The sequence below is a fragment of the Delphinus delphis genome, chromosome 11 (genome assembly GCF_949987515.2).
Source record: "Delphinus delphis chromosome 11, mDelDel1.2, whole genome shotgun sequence".
Classification (NCBI taxonomy): domain Eukaryota; kingdom Metazoa; phylum Chordata; class Mammalia; order Artiodactyla; family Delphinidae; genus Delphinus; species Delphinus delphis.
The window spans coordinates 40,375,767-40,389,643 of record NC_082693.1 but is presented as its reverse complement, the minus strand read 5'-3'; the positions used below and the strand labels follow the sequence as shown (position 1 = coordinate 40,389,643).

At 38.0% G+C, this 13,877-nt stretch overlaps 1 protein-coding gene across 3 annotated transcripts in view; it reads right to left on the bottom strand.

Moving 5' to 3' along the window:
- DIP2B (disco interacting protein 2 homolog B) overlaps nt 1–13,877 on the bottom strand; it is a 232,474-nt gene that overhangs the window by 79,787 nt on the left and 138,810 nt on the right. For all 3 annotated transcript variants that reach the window (XM_060024760.1, XM_060024761.1, XM_060024762.1), the window contains exon 3: nt 13,670–13,798. In XM_060024760.1, the coding sequence (XP_059880743.1) occupies nt 13,670–13,798 (129 nt within the window). The remainder of the gene's footprint in view (nt 1–13,669; nt 13,799–13,877) is intronic.

Sequence of the window (13,877 nt, the reverse complement as noted above, 5' to 3'; positions counted from 1 at the left end):
TAGAAACCAAGATCCTAGAACTAGGAGTGCTCACTGCTATTGGGGTCTTTCTTCTAAGCCTTTTCAGTGGATAAAGGAATATAAACATAAACCAATATACACACATATGTATCTATATCTATTTTCATCTATATTAAAAACCATGAGTTCATATTAATACCTACAATTCCAATTCAACACCACAGAATTCATTCCAATCTTCCCCTTTCCATTTGTAAACTCCCTTCTCTAACAGTAAAACACCTGGTTCACAGTATAATCAATATATTTTACTCATTCATTAAATGCCACAATACACAGAAAGTTTCAAAATTCCTATGAAAGGTAAATCTAACTAGAGTTCAATATTTGAGTTCTTTTTGTCTTTAGACTAAATTAAAGTACTGTGTTCAAAAGCTATTTGGGGAAAAAAAAAAGCTATTTGGGGGGCTTCCCTGGTGATGCAGTAGTTAAGAATCCACCTGTCAATGCAGGGAACACAGGTTTGAGCCCTGGTCTGGGAAGATCCCACATGCTGCAGAGCAACTAAGCCCATGCACCACAACTACTGAGCCTGTGCTCTAGAGCCCGCAAGCCACAACTTCTGAAGCCCGTGCGCCTAGAGTACGTGCTCCGCAACAAGAGAAGCCACCGCAATGAGAAGCCCGCACACTGCAATGAAGAGTAGCCCCCGCTCGCCGCAACTAGAGAAAGCCCACGCGCAGCAACGAAGACCCAATGCAGCCAAAGATAAATAAATATTTAAAAAAAAAAAAAAAAAGCTATTTGGGTTAGTTCTCACCCCTCCCCCCTTTGGTGGTTATATTATTCTTTGAGTAATACTGTTAGGTTCATTTGTTTTTCTTTGTATTCCACAGTTCCTTTCCAAAGTGTGGATTAAACATTATGTGACACAATAAGAAACACACATTTGGTCTCTGCCTGGGTTCCTGACACTGAGCTCCTAAAACCCTGTAATTTCCCGAGTGACAGGAATGTCTTTTGTTCTAATGAGGCAACTCTTGGTGGGCTCCTGGATCGCTTCTGGGTGGGGGCTGGTCACCAGACAGACTACGTTATGATTAGAGGCTTAGAACTTTCAGCCCCATGCTCCATCCTCTGGGGAGGGGAAAGGGACTTGGGATTGAGCTAATCACCAATGGCCAATTATTTAGTCAAGCATGCCTAGGTAATGGAGCCTTCATAAAAAACCCTGAAGTAAGGGGTTTGGAGAGCTTCTCGGTTGGTGAACACATCCTCGTGCCACCAGGGTGGTGTACCCTAAACTCCACAGGGATGGAAGCTCTTGGGTTTGGGACCCTTCTGGACCTTGCCCTATGTACCTCTTTATCTGGCTGATCATTTGTATCCTTTATAATAAACTGGTAACGTTAAGCAAAGTATTTCCCTGGGTTCGGTGAGCCATTATAACAAATAATCAACCCTGAGGAGGGGGTTGTGGGAATCTTCATCTGTAGCCAAGATGGACAGAAGTATGGGTAATGTGGGCACCCACTACAAACAGTCCCCAACTTATGATAATTCAACTTATGATTTTTTGACTTTACAACGGTATAAAAGCAATATGCATGCAATAGAAACCGTACTTCGAATTCTGAACTATCTTTTCCTGGGTATGATTCTCTCTCGTGATGCTAGGCAGTGGCAGCAAGCTACAAGATCACAAAGGTAAACAACTGATACACTTATAACAATTCTGTAACCATACAGCCATTCCATTTGCCCAACTGTAGGCTAATGTAAGTGCTCTGAGCACGTTTAAGGCAGATCAGGCTAAGCTATGACGTTCGGTAGGTTAGATGTATTAAATGCATTTCAACTTACAATATTTTCAACTTACGATAGGTTTATTGGGATGTAACCCCATTGTAAGTCGAGGAAAATCTGTACTTGTGATTGGCGTCTAAAGGTGGGGAGAGTCTTGTGGGAATAAGCCTCTGGGGTCTGCACTAACTCCAGGTAGCTAATGTCAAAACTGAATTAAATTGTAGGATACTTAGTTGGTGTCTGCAGAGAACTGGAGAATTGCTCAGTGTGGAAAACCCACACACTAGATGTCAGGAATACTGTGAGTAAACATACAGTTTTTCTTTAATTAACATGGTTCCAAAAGTCAAAACTATACCAAAAGGTAAACTTAAAGATGTGTCACTACCCCCAATAACCACTTCTATCCCAATTCTACCTTCTCCATAGGTAACCAATCTCCTTATTGATTTATCCTGCCTATATTTCTTTTTGCAACAAATAACCATATTTTCTCATATCCCTGTGTTTCATACACAAAAGGTAGCATACAATATATACTGTTTTGCACTATGCTTTTTTCACTTAACAATAGATCCTGGGATTCATTCTGTATCAGCTACTAGAGATCTTTTTCATTCTTTAAAGCAGCATAGATAGCACTCCATTGTATACCACAGTTTATTCTACTACTATCCTATGTGTGGGCATTTAAGTGTTTCCAATATTTTACAATTACAAATAATGATACAACAAACAGCCTTGTGCAAATGTATTTTTATACTGATGACAATATATCTTCAGGATAACCTCTTACAAGTGAGACTCCTAAATCAAAAATTGAATACATTTTAAATTTTGTTACATCTTGCCAAATTCCCCTCTGAAAGAGCTTTGTCATATTGTAGTACTATCAACAATGTATAGGTGTGCCTGTTTCCCCATAGCCTCACCTTCAAAGTGTGTTATCTACCTTTTCACTGTTGCCAGTTCAGTGGCTGAGAAATGGTACTATTTTATGTTATTTTTTGTTTTTTTTTTGGCTGCACTGTGCGGCATGCAAGACCTTAGTTCCCCAACCGGGGATCGAACCCATGCCCCCTGCAGTGGAAGCGTGGAGTCCTAACCACTGGACTGCCAGGGAAATTCCCTCAGTATACTTTAAATTTGCACCTCTTTTATCATTAGTGAGATTAAACATCTTTACAGAGGATTTTAGAGCCATTTAATATTTGTTTGTTTGAAAGTGAAGTGAATGTTCATGTCACTTTACCATTTTTCCATTGGGATTCTCAGTTTATTTTCCCTTGATTTTTTTTTTTTTTTTTTTCAATACACGGGCCTCTCACTGTTGTGGCCTCTCCCATTGCGGAGCACAGGTTCCAGACATGCAGGCTCAGCGGCCATGGCTCACGGGCCCAGCCGCTCCGCGGCATGTGGGATCCTCCCGGACCAGGGCACGAACCCATGTCCCCGGCATCCGCAGGTGGACTCTCAACCACTGCACCACCAGGGAAGCCCCTATTTTCGTTTGATTTTTAAAAGTTTTCATATATAAAGGATATTAGCCCTTTATCTCTGAGATATGTTAGAAATATTTTCTTTCAGTTTGTCATTTGATATTGTTTGCAGTGGTTTATTGCCACGCAAACGTTGTTTTTTAATAAAAAATTTATGTAAGATTTCAAATTAGCAACCTAAATGCACAACTGCAGGAACTCAGAAAAGACCAAATTAAAACCAAAGTTAGCAAAAGGAGGAAATAACAAGGATTTGAGTAGAAATAAACAAAATAGAGAATAAAAAAAACAATTGAAAACAATCAACAAAAATAAGAGTTAATTTTTTGAAAAGATGAACGAAGTTGACAAAATTTTAGCTAGATTAAGAAAAGACAAATAACTAAAATCAGAAATGAAAGAGGAAATATTTCAACTGATGTCACAGAAATAAAAAAGATTATAAGACACTGAATAATTATGCACCATAAATTGGATAACCTAAAAGAAATGGACAAGTCCCTAGAAAACATATAACCTACCAAGATTAAATCATGAAGAAACAGAAGATTGGAACAGACTGATTACTAATAAGGAGACTGACTCTGTAACCAAAAACCTTCCAAGAAAGAAAAGCCCAGGTCTCACTGGAGAATTCTACAAAACACTTTAAGAAGAATTAACACCAATTCTTCTCAAACTCTTCCAAAAACCTGAAGAGAAGGGAACATTTCCAAATTCATTTTATAAGGCCAGCCTTATCCTGATACCAAAGCCTGGCAAAGATACTACAAGAAAAGAAAACTACACACCAAAATCCCTGATTATTAATGCAAAATTCCTGAACAAAATACTAACAAACCAAATTCAACAGCACATTAAAAGGACCATACAGCATGACCATTAAAAAGACCATACATACCATACCTAAGCTGATTCAACAAATGTGAACAAATTCAACTCAATATCTGTAAAACTCTAATAGAACAAAGGTCAAAACTCATATGATCATCTCAACAGATGCAGAAAAAGCATCTGACAAAATTAACATCCTTTTATGATAAAAACATGCTACAAACCAGGAACAGAAGGAAATTAGCTCAAGATAATAATGATCATACATGAAAAACCCACAGTCAACATCATATTCAACAGTGAAAAGCTGAAAGCTTTTCCTCCTAAGGAATAAGGCAAGGATGCCCACTCTCACACTCTTTCAACACAGTACTGGACATCATAGCCAGAACAATTAGGTAAGAAAAAGAAATAAAATGCATCCAAATTGGAAAAGAAGAAGTAAAACTGTTTCTGTTTGTGGAAGACATGATGTTATATGTAGGAAACCCGTGAGATCTCACATATAAAACTTTTAGAAAAAAAAAAAACTGTTAGAACTAATAAACAAATTCAGCAATTGCAGGATAGAAAATCAACATACAAGAATCAGTTGTATTTCTGAACACTAAAAACAAATCATATGAAAAGTAAAAAAAAAATCTTATTTACAATAGCATCAAAAAGAATAAAACACTTAGGAATAAACATAACCAAGGAGGTGAAAGATGTGTACGCTATAAAACATTGATGAAAGAAATAGGAGACAAAAATAAATGGAAAGACATCCTATGTTCATGGGTTAGAAGACTTAATATTGTTAAAATGTCCATATTACCCAAAGCAATCTAGAGATTTAATGTAATTTCTATCAAAATCCCAATGGCACTTTTTGAAGAATTAACAAAACAAAATTCCCAAATGCATATGGAATCTCAAAAGACTCCAAATAGCCAAAACAATCTTGAGAAAGAAAAACAAAGCTAAAGGCTTCACCCTTCCTGATTTCAAAACACATCACAAAGTTACAGTAACCAAGACCATGATATTGGCATCAAGACAGACATGTAGAACAATGGAACAGACCGGAGAGCCCAGAAATTATCTTGGTGTATATGGTCAAACGGTCTTCAACAAGGGTGTCAAGACTATACAACAGGGAAACGATAGTCTTGATAGAAACAAATGGTGCTGGAGAAACTGGAATATCCATATGTAAAAGAATGAAGTTGGACCCTTACCTTTCACCATATACAAAAATTAATCAAAATGAATTAAAGACCTAAACATAAGACCTGAAACTATAAAACCCCTAGAAGAAAACACAGGGGAAAAAACTTCATGACCTTGGAATGGGTAATAATTTGCTTGGACATCCAAGCAGAAAATAGAAATAGGACTACACCAAACTTTAAAACTTCTGCACAACAAAGGAAACAACAGAGTGAAAAGGCAACCTATTGAATCAGAGAACATATTTGCAAACCATATACTCGATAAGGAGTTAATAGGTAGAATATGTAAAGAACTCCTACAACTCAATAACAACAACAAAATCTCAAATAACCCAATTTTAAATGGGCAAGGGACTTGAACAGATATTTCTCCAAAGAAGACAAAATGGTCACTTTTAAAAAAACCAAGAAAAACCAGAAAATCACAAATGTTGGCAGGGAGGTGAAGAAATTGGAACCTTTGTGCATTCTTGGTGCGACTGTAATGTTACAGTTGCTATGGAAAACAGTATGGAGGTTCCACAAAAAAATTAAAAATAGAACTACCCAAAACAATCCTACTTTTGGGGTATATATCCAAAAGAACTGAAAGCAGGGTCTTGAAGAGATATTTGCACAACCATGTTCATTGCAGCATATTTACAATAGCCAAGATGTGGAAGCAACCTAAATGTTCATGAGTGGATGAATGAATAAAGAAAATGTGGTATATACATACAATAGACTATTACTCAGCTTTAAAAAAGAAGAAAATCCTGTCATATGCTACAACACTGACATGCTAAGTGAAATAAGCCAGTCACCCACACACACAAAACAAATATATACCACTTATAAGAAGTATCTAAAGTACTCAAATTCATAGATGTAGGGAGTAGAATGGTGGTTGGCTGCAGGAGGGAGAAACAGAGTTGTTGATCAATGAGTATAAAGTTTCGGTCATGCAAGATGAAAAGGTTCTAAAGAGCTGTTGTACAACAATGTGCATATGGTTAACAATATAATGTACACTTAAAAATTTTAAGAGGGTAATTCTATGTTATGTGTTTTTACCTCAGTAAAAAAATTTTTGTGTCGTTGTATCACATCTCGATTTTGAGTCTCAGAAAGCCTTCCCATAGGCTTTCCATAAGCTTAGATTATTAAAAAATTGACTAATATTTTCTTTAGGTATTTATATGGTTTCTTTTTTACTTGTAGATCTCTGATCCATTTGAAGTTTTTGCTTGTATATGGTGTGAGGTATGGATTTACTTAATCTTTTTCCTGTTGTCCTAGCATTGTTTACTAAAAAGTACTTTTTCACCCAAGTGATTCACAATGCTATCTTTATCATATAATAAATCCCAGATGTACTTTGGTCTATTTCTGAACTTGTTATTCTATTCCAATGGTCTGTCTGCCAATTTGTATGCCATACCACACTGTTTTAATTATACAGTCTTTGGAGTATATTTTAATATCTTTTAGGTTTTCTTTCTCAGTGTTTCCTAGCTATCCTTACGTGTTTATTGTTCCAAATGAACTTCAAAAATATCTTTTCTAGCTCCATAAATAAATTTGATAGTGTTTTTATTGGAATTGGATTAAACTTATAAACTAATTTTTGGAGTCCTAACATTTTTGTGATGTTGAATCATCCTATCTAAGAACAAGGGATGCCTTTCCATTTATCATGTCTACTTTGTGTCATTCAGAGTGTTTTAAAGTTTCCTTTATAAAGATTTTACACAGTCCTGAAGTTTATTCCTAAATACGTTTTATCTTCTTTATTGCTTTTGTAAATGAGGTTTGCTCTACCATTGTATCTTTTGACCAGTTATTGTTTGCATATATGAAGGCTACTGGTTTCCATACTAGTTTCAGATCTTGCTACTTGACTAAATTATTTCATTAATTCTGTCATCAATTCTCCTGGGTTTTTAAAATGAATTATCATACCAACTGCAAATACAGCTTCACCTCTTTTCTAATTCTTACACCTCTAATTGATTTCTCTTGTCTCTTTGTGTTGGTTAATACCTCTAGTTAATTTAAATGTTAGCATCCCTAGGATTAGAAAAACTCTTACAAATAAGAAAAAAAAAAAGAACCCAACTTAGAAAAAAAATAGGCGTAGGCAATGGACAGGTAGTTTACAGAGGCAGCACAAATGGAAAATAAACATATTCTAAAATGTCCAGTCTTGGGGCTTCCCTGGTGGCGCAGTGGTTGAGAGTCCGCCTGCCGATGCAGGGGACACGGGTTCGTGCCCTGGTCTGGGAGGATCCCACATGCCATGGAGCGGCTGGGCCCGTGAGCCATGGCCGCTGAGCCTGCGCGTCCGGAGCCTGTGCTCTGCAATGGGAGAGGCCACAACAGTGAGAGGCCCGCGTACCGCAAAAAAAATAAAATAAAATAAAATAAAATGTCCAGTCTCATTAGTAATAAAAGAAATAACACTTCTACCAACGAGGTGAGAGACTGTCCATTTCCCCACATCTGTGGACAATACTGGGCCATGTTTTGTCATCTTTCCCAAAAAGTTAAGTGGAAAATGTTATTTTACATTTTTTAAGTAGCTGCTCCTATCCTTGGCTTGTTGTTATGAAGTGGTTAAGACATGGTACATAAGTGGCACAGCTGGGTGTTAAGGACCAGGGGCAGAACAGACACCAAGTGCCCTTACCTGCTAGGACACTACTTATAGACAGACAGACAGATAGATGAGGACAGATTGAAAGGCAGATGTGTGGGCAGGTTGAGTCGTTTAGGTAGAGAAGTAGAGTTCAAGGAGTTACCTGTAAGCCAATTAGTAGTCATGCAATTTTTACCGATTTCTAAGGTACTGATCACTTTCACATCTTTAATTATGGCAGAGGCAGCAACTATTAACTTCTGGAACATTAGGATATCACATTAATTTTGGCACTACTCTATCTGCTGGTGGGGAGGAGCAGTGAAATTTTAATTTTGCATTTCACATTCCCCTGCCTTTACAAATTATGTTTCTTTAGCCTGGAATATCTATATAGCAAACAGTTATTCATTGTTCAAAATGGCTCGGACTTCACCACCTCCATGAAGCCTGCCGCTGACAGTGCCTGGTGCCCAGGGGCTCCTTCCCCTGTCACCCCCTCTTCTATGCTGCCTCTACCTTGTATAAAGGATTTCTGTGTTTAAGAAAGGAGTCCTGTGTTTCTCTAGCATCTCAACTGTGCTCAACTCATAGGAGGTCTATAATAAATGCTTGCTTAACTGAACTGAACTCAATTTATCTTCCTTGGTATGAGGAAGTGTATTACTAAAGAAATAAAATGGTCCTGGTGTGCCAGTGGCAGCCACCTTGGCAAATGTCACCATATCAGAGATCATATTTGCATAGAGAAAGAAAGTTCTCAAGGTGACAGAGGTAGTTATTGTTGCATTTAGCTCACAGTATTAAGTCAGAAAAATCCACACTTAGAGTAAAAATCACTAAGAACAACTGATGTAAGGCTTTAAATATTTTATCCAGGGATATCACCTTAATAACTATCTTTTACAAACTTCCAGTTAGAAAATAAATAAGTCATGGGATGGAATGGTGACTATAGTTAATAATACTGTATTGCACATTTGAAAGTTGCTAAAAGAGAACGTCTTAAAAGTTGTCATCACAAGAAAAAGAAATTTTTGTAACTATGAAAGGCGACAGATGTTAATGAAACCTATTGTGGTGATCACTTCACAATACACACAAATATTAAGTCATTATGGTATATACCTGAAACTAATGTCTTGTTATATGTCAATTATACCTCGATTTAAAAAAAGAAAACAATCTTTGTTATTTTTTGTTTAAAATTAATATACATAAATTTTGTTATATGCATTTTGCATTTTATCACAACAACAAAAATCCTGGAAAAAATTAATATACATATTGGGGAAAGACCTAAACACATATAATGCTGCAGTGAAAATTTTCCCTAGACCCATCACTTCCCAGAAATAATCCCACCTCAATAGTCTGGTATATATTTTTCCAGATTTCTGTATCTGTGTACATAATAATATATGTAATTGTTAGTATTAATATTTACAAAATTTAGATCATATGCTACATACTGTCTTGTATTTATTACTTAAAAACGTATTTTGTACATCTCTCCATATCTGCTCAAATAAATCTAATAATCTCATTGTTTTTCCACGAGCCTTCACAGAAGTTTTAAACCAGCTTTCACAGAATTCCATTGTGTGGACCTACTATAACTTATTTAATCATTGTATTTATTATGAACCATACGATAACAAGCATTTTCGTATATATATATTTTTGTGTACATACGTAGGTGCAAATTCTTAGAAGGAGAATTTCTGGGTCAAAGTGTATGAATACTTGAAGTTTAAAAGATAGTGCCAAACTGTTGTGCTGTTACTTTTAAGACCACAGTACCAACGTACTTTTGTCTCTGAAATGAAATAATTTTATACTGCATTTATATTTATTATACTATTTTAGTGTCCCTGAGGTTTACTTAGTTGAATCAAGATTGTCATTTTACTGAATCTATGATGCCACCTTATATAAAAGATATCGTCCAGATTAAAAAAAAAAAAAAAAAAGATATCCTGAGGGAATTCCCTGGCGGTCCAGTGGTTAGGACTCCGTGCTCTCACTGCTGAGAGCCCATGTTCAATCCCTGGTCAGGGAACTAAGATCCCACAACACACATGGCAGAGCCAAAAAAAAAAAATGTTTAAAAGATATCCTGCTTTCAGGTATGCTAGAATGTGAAAAGTGTCCTTCTTATATTAGATGAAACTATGGTTCTTAGCTGTCTTGGAAAACCAATGAATAATCGCTTATACTGAGAAAAAACACTTTCTCAACAGAAAGACGGCACATTAAATGCTCTACTTTTTAGTCAAAAGTACTGCTGCACGAGACATGAAACATGCGAAAGCAAACCTGCGAAAACTAGGGACTTGTTCACATTAGTCAAGCATTAGAAGGCCCATGATATCTGGATAAGTAATAATTACAGAGCATGTTCTTCTCTGCCATAAGGATTCTTAGCATCGACCACAGAACAAATCAAACCACCCATTTATTTCCTAACATGAGAAGCCCTGGCCCATACACGTGTGTCAAAAGGAGATGTTCACAGTTCCTGTGTTAGCAAAGCCTCTTTATCGATAAGAACAGGCAGCTCTTGTGACTGGATTTGACTCATTCAGCAGTATACAATTCATCTTGATCTCTGACAGAGAAATCACTTCCGAAGTTCAGTCCCCAGACGCGGCTGACTTTGGATATCTCTGCCAGGAGCACCAGAAAGCTGGGTTTCATTTTCCAGCACGAACGTTTGAGCTGAATAAGGTGATACAACTGCTCCTTTAAAGGCCTTTTTTTGTTTTGTTGTTTTGTTTGAGCTAACTGCTCAAAAGATTAACATTAAAGAAGTTGTCAGAGCGACCTTCCATCTCAGGCACTGACTGTGACTACACTTGTGACCATAACACATGTGTGTATCCTGCTTTGATGGGCAGGTAAAGGAGGTACTAAATTAGTGTATTTGAAATGTCAGACCCTCTTGGCTAAGCACACAGAACAGAATAAGGGCAGATAATCTAAACTCTGAATAAATAAAAGCTCTTTACACCATGTCTGAAACATGAAACACTAAGTCTATTTAGATTTGATTATGATTAGTTGAAATGTGGTAGGTATTAATAAGCCTCCACCAAATAAGAGAGGATTTTCAAGTTACATTCACTGAAATCAATATTAAATCCTTTCTGTGTACCCATCACTTTAATCTGAATGCCTGTAATTTTTTCTAAACATACCCTCCATTCTTAAGCTATTTTTGCATGTGACATGTAAACGTAACCCTTCCTATGAATGGAGCGGCAAAGAGGCGAAGTTCCAGTCCCATAGATTTCTACAACTTATTTGCTCTACTTCTGCGGCTACCGTTGGTTTCTTCTTACTCACCAAAGCTAGAATGCTCGGCGTGTGCTCAGCTTTGCTTTGTTATTTAGTTGGGCACACCCTAACATGGAAAAATGTGATGTTTAGCCAAAATTCATGCTTGCAGGCCTCCTCTTTCATGTTCCCCGCTCATGACAGTATTGCAGAACTCTCATAACTTTCAATATCTTCAGGGTTTTAAAATCACCTCTGTTCCCTACTTTACCTACTCTCTGGCCTTCTTCTCGCTACTACCCTAAAAAAAAAAGTCCTAGTGAGACAAATAACCGAGACCCAACTATTAAACCCTCTTCAATACCCCTGCACCTAACCACAGTCTGCTAACCAGTGTTTGATTCACAGAGTATACTTTCTAATATTGGGGGTAAATCTGAAAGAATTGGTATAAAAGATAGTTGGGGCTTCCCTGGTGGCGCAGTGGTTAAGAATCCGCCTGCCAATGCAGGGAACACGGGTTCGATCCCTGGTTTGGGAAGATCCCACATGCCGTGGAGCAACTAAGTCTGTGCATCACAACTACTGAGCCCGTACTCTAGAGCCCATGAGCCACAACTACCGAAGCCCGCATGCCTAGAGCCCATGCTCCGCAAGAGAGAAGCCACCACAACGAGAAGCCCACGCACTGCAACAAAGAGTAGCCCCCGCTCGCCACAACTAGAGAAAGCCTGCATGCAGCAACGAAGACCCTATGCAGCCATAAATAAATAAATAAACAAACAAACAAATAAATAAGGATATTAAAGAAAAAAAGGATAGTTGGGTTTTGGTAGGTGTACATCAAAGTTTTACACTATTGAATCAGCTGGCTAAAGCCTTTTTTCTCTATGTGATCAGCTTGGACATAGAGTATAGAGAATCCTCTTTGGGGTTCCTTACTAATCCTTTTGTTATCTGCTGTAAAACCAAAGAGAAAGTCAAAGTTAAAACAAAAAACAAAAATCTTCCCAGAAGGCCAGGGATGAGAGCTGTACAGGCTAGAGCCCTTCTGGACTGGTTAGAACCTGCTGCTCCTGCAGCACCTTAGCCCCAGCCTCTAAAAGCAACACCAGGTGCTGGGAAATCGGGCTGGGGTCTTGGTGACAAACAGGAGCTCCTGATATGTTTTTCCAAATCTAGCTTTACCTCCCTCTAATCCATTCCCTAACTAATACTACTTTTTTTCCTTCCTTTCTCCAAAATATTTATTTACCTCTTAGGTATGTTAGGCCCTGTGCAGCTGGCGCAAGTTACTAGAACAGATTACAAATCTGTGTTACTGCTCTGCTGAAAATCCTTCAACGGTATTCAAGATTCCTCAAGTCTCTGATCATCTTCTAGCCTCATCTCCCACCTCGTTCTGGGCCCTTGCTTTCTAAGTTTCAGTCATAATGAACTACTTTCAGGTTTACTATCTGATGCTATTTCCCTAACTCTGGCTGCCATGACATCGTTCAGATGTTTTATTCTCTGAGAAAGCCTCCTCTGATCACTCAACACCAGGTTTGGTACAAGGGGAGATTCTGTTGTGGCATGCAACCTCTATCTTTCTGACTGAACACTTCTCATTCCCTCCTTCCTTCCAGTGTGTGAAAATATATATCTAATAATATCAGCTCACAAAATAACCATCCTCTAAAGCAGTTTCTGCGAGGGTTGATATAAACCCTGTTTTTCAATTCAAGAAAAGGATAAGGTAACCTTGGCTGGTATAAGGGAGACAAAAATCTGGAGAAAGTAAACTAACATTCCAGTTAGTCTTCTGGCTTAATTCTGCTAGTCCTTAAAACAATAAACATGCTGCGGAGACTATCCTAGTGCAGTGGACAGCAGGTGGGCATGGGATGAGCTCACTAGGCCACACGTCCCCCTGAGGGTCTATGATTCATTTTTGCTCATCAGTGCTGGACACGGTGTGGCAGGAGCATGCCCCCACTGCCAGCCACAGCACATCACCTTTTCCTTTCCCATGGGTTTTTCCTGGGTGAGAAGAAATAAAGTTTAAGAATTTACCAATCTGAAATTTCACTGTTGAGTTTTTGTTCCAGCTCCCTCAGTCAAGAGACTAATCAACAGCTCTGGCAAACACAGAAGGACATGTCTCTTCAAACAGAGCCTACTGAGTTCTCCCAGTACCATCCCATGAGACCCTAGCCCTCTGCCTTCTTATTTATGCACAGTGCCTTTGTACTTGCCTGGCTCCTCTTCTGCCCTTGAGGGCAGAAATGTCTTATTTGGGGCTGTATCCCCAGCAAATAAGAGTTATCTACTACACCTGGCACGTAACAGGTACTAGTTAATATACACCTGTTGGCACTTCAAGGGAAAAAAATAAAACAAACATATATCTCAGGATATACAGTTCACACTACAGTTAGTAAAAACTGTTCCACTGGTAATTTTCAGTTCCCTCTCACCTGATCGGTATCGTTCATCCCTGGCTCCCCCAGATCGACTTCGGTGGTACTTAGAAGGAGCGGAAGTTTGAGCTGCAGATGGAGCAGGTGTCTGGTTTCTATGTTCTTTCTGTACTGCTGAATCAGTTTCTGAAACAGGAAGTGTGGAAGATGGTTATCAGATGACAATAATAGCTGATGTTTTCTGAGCACTTTACAGCATTTCCAC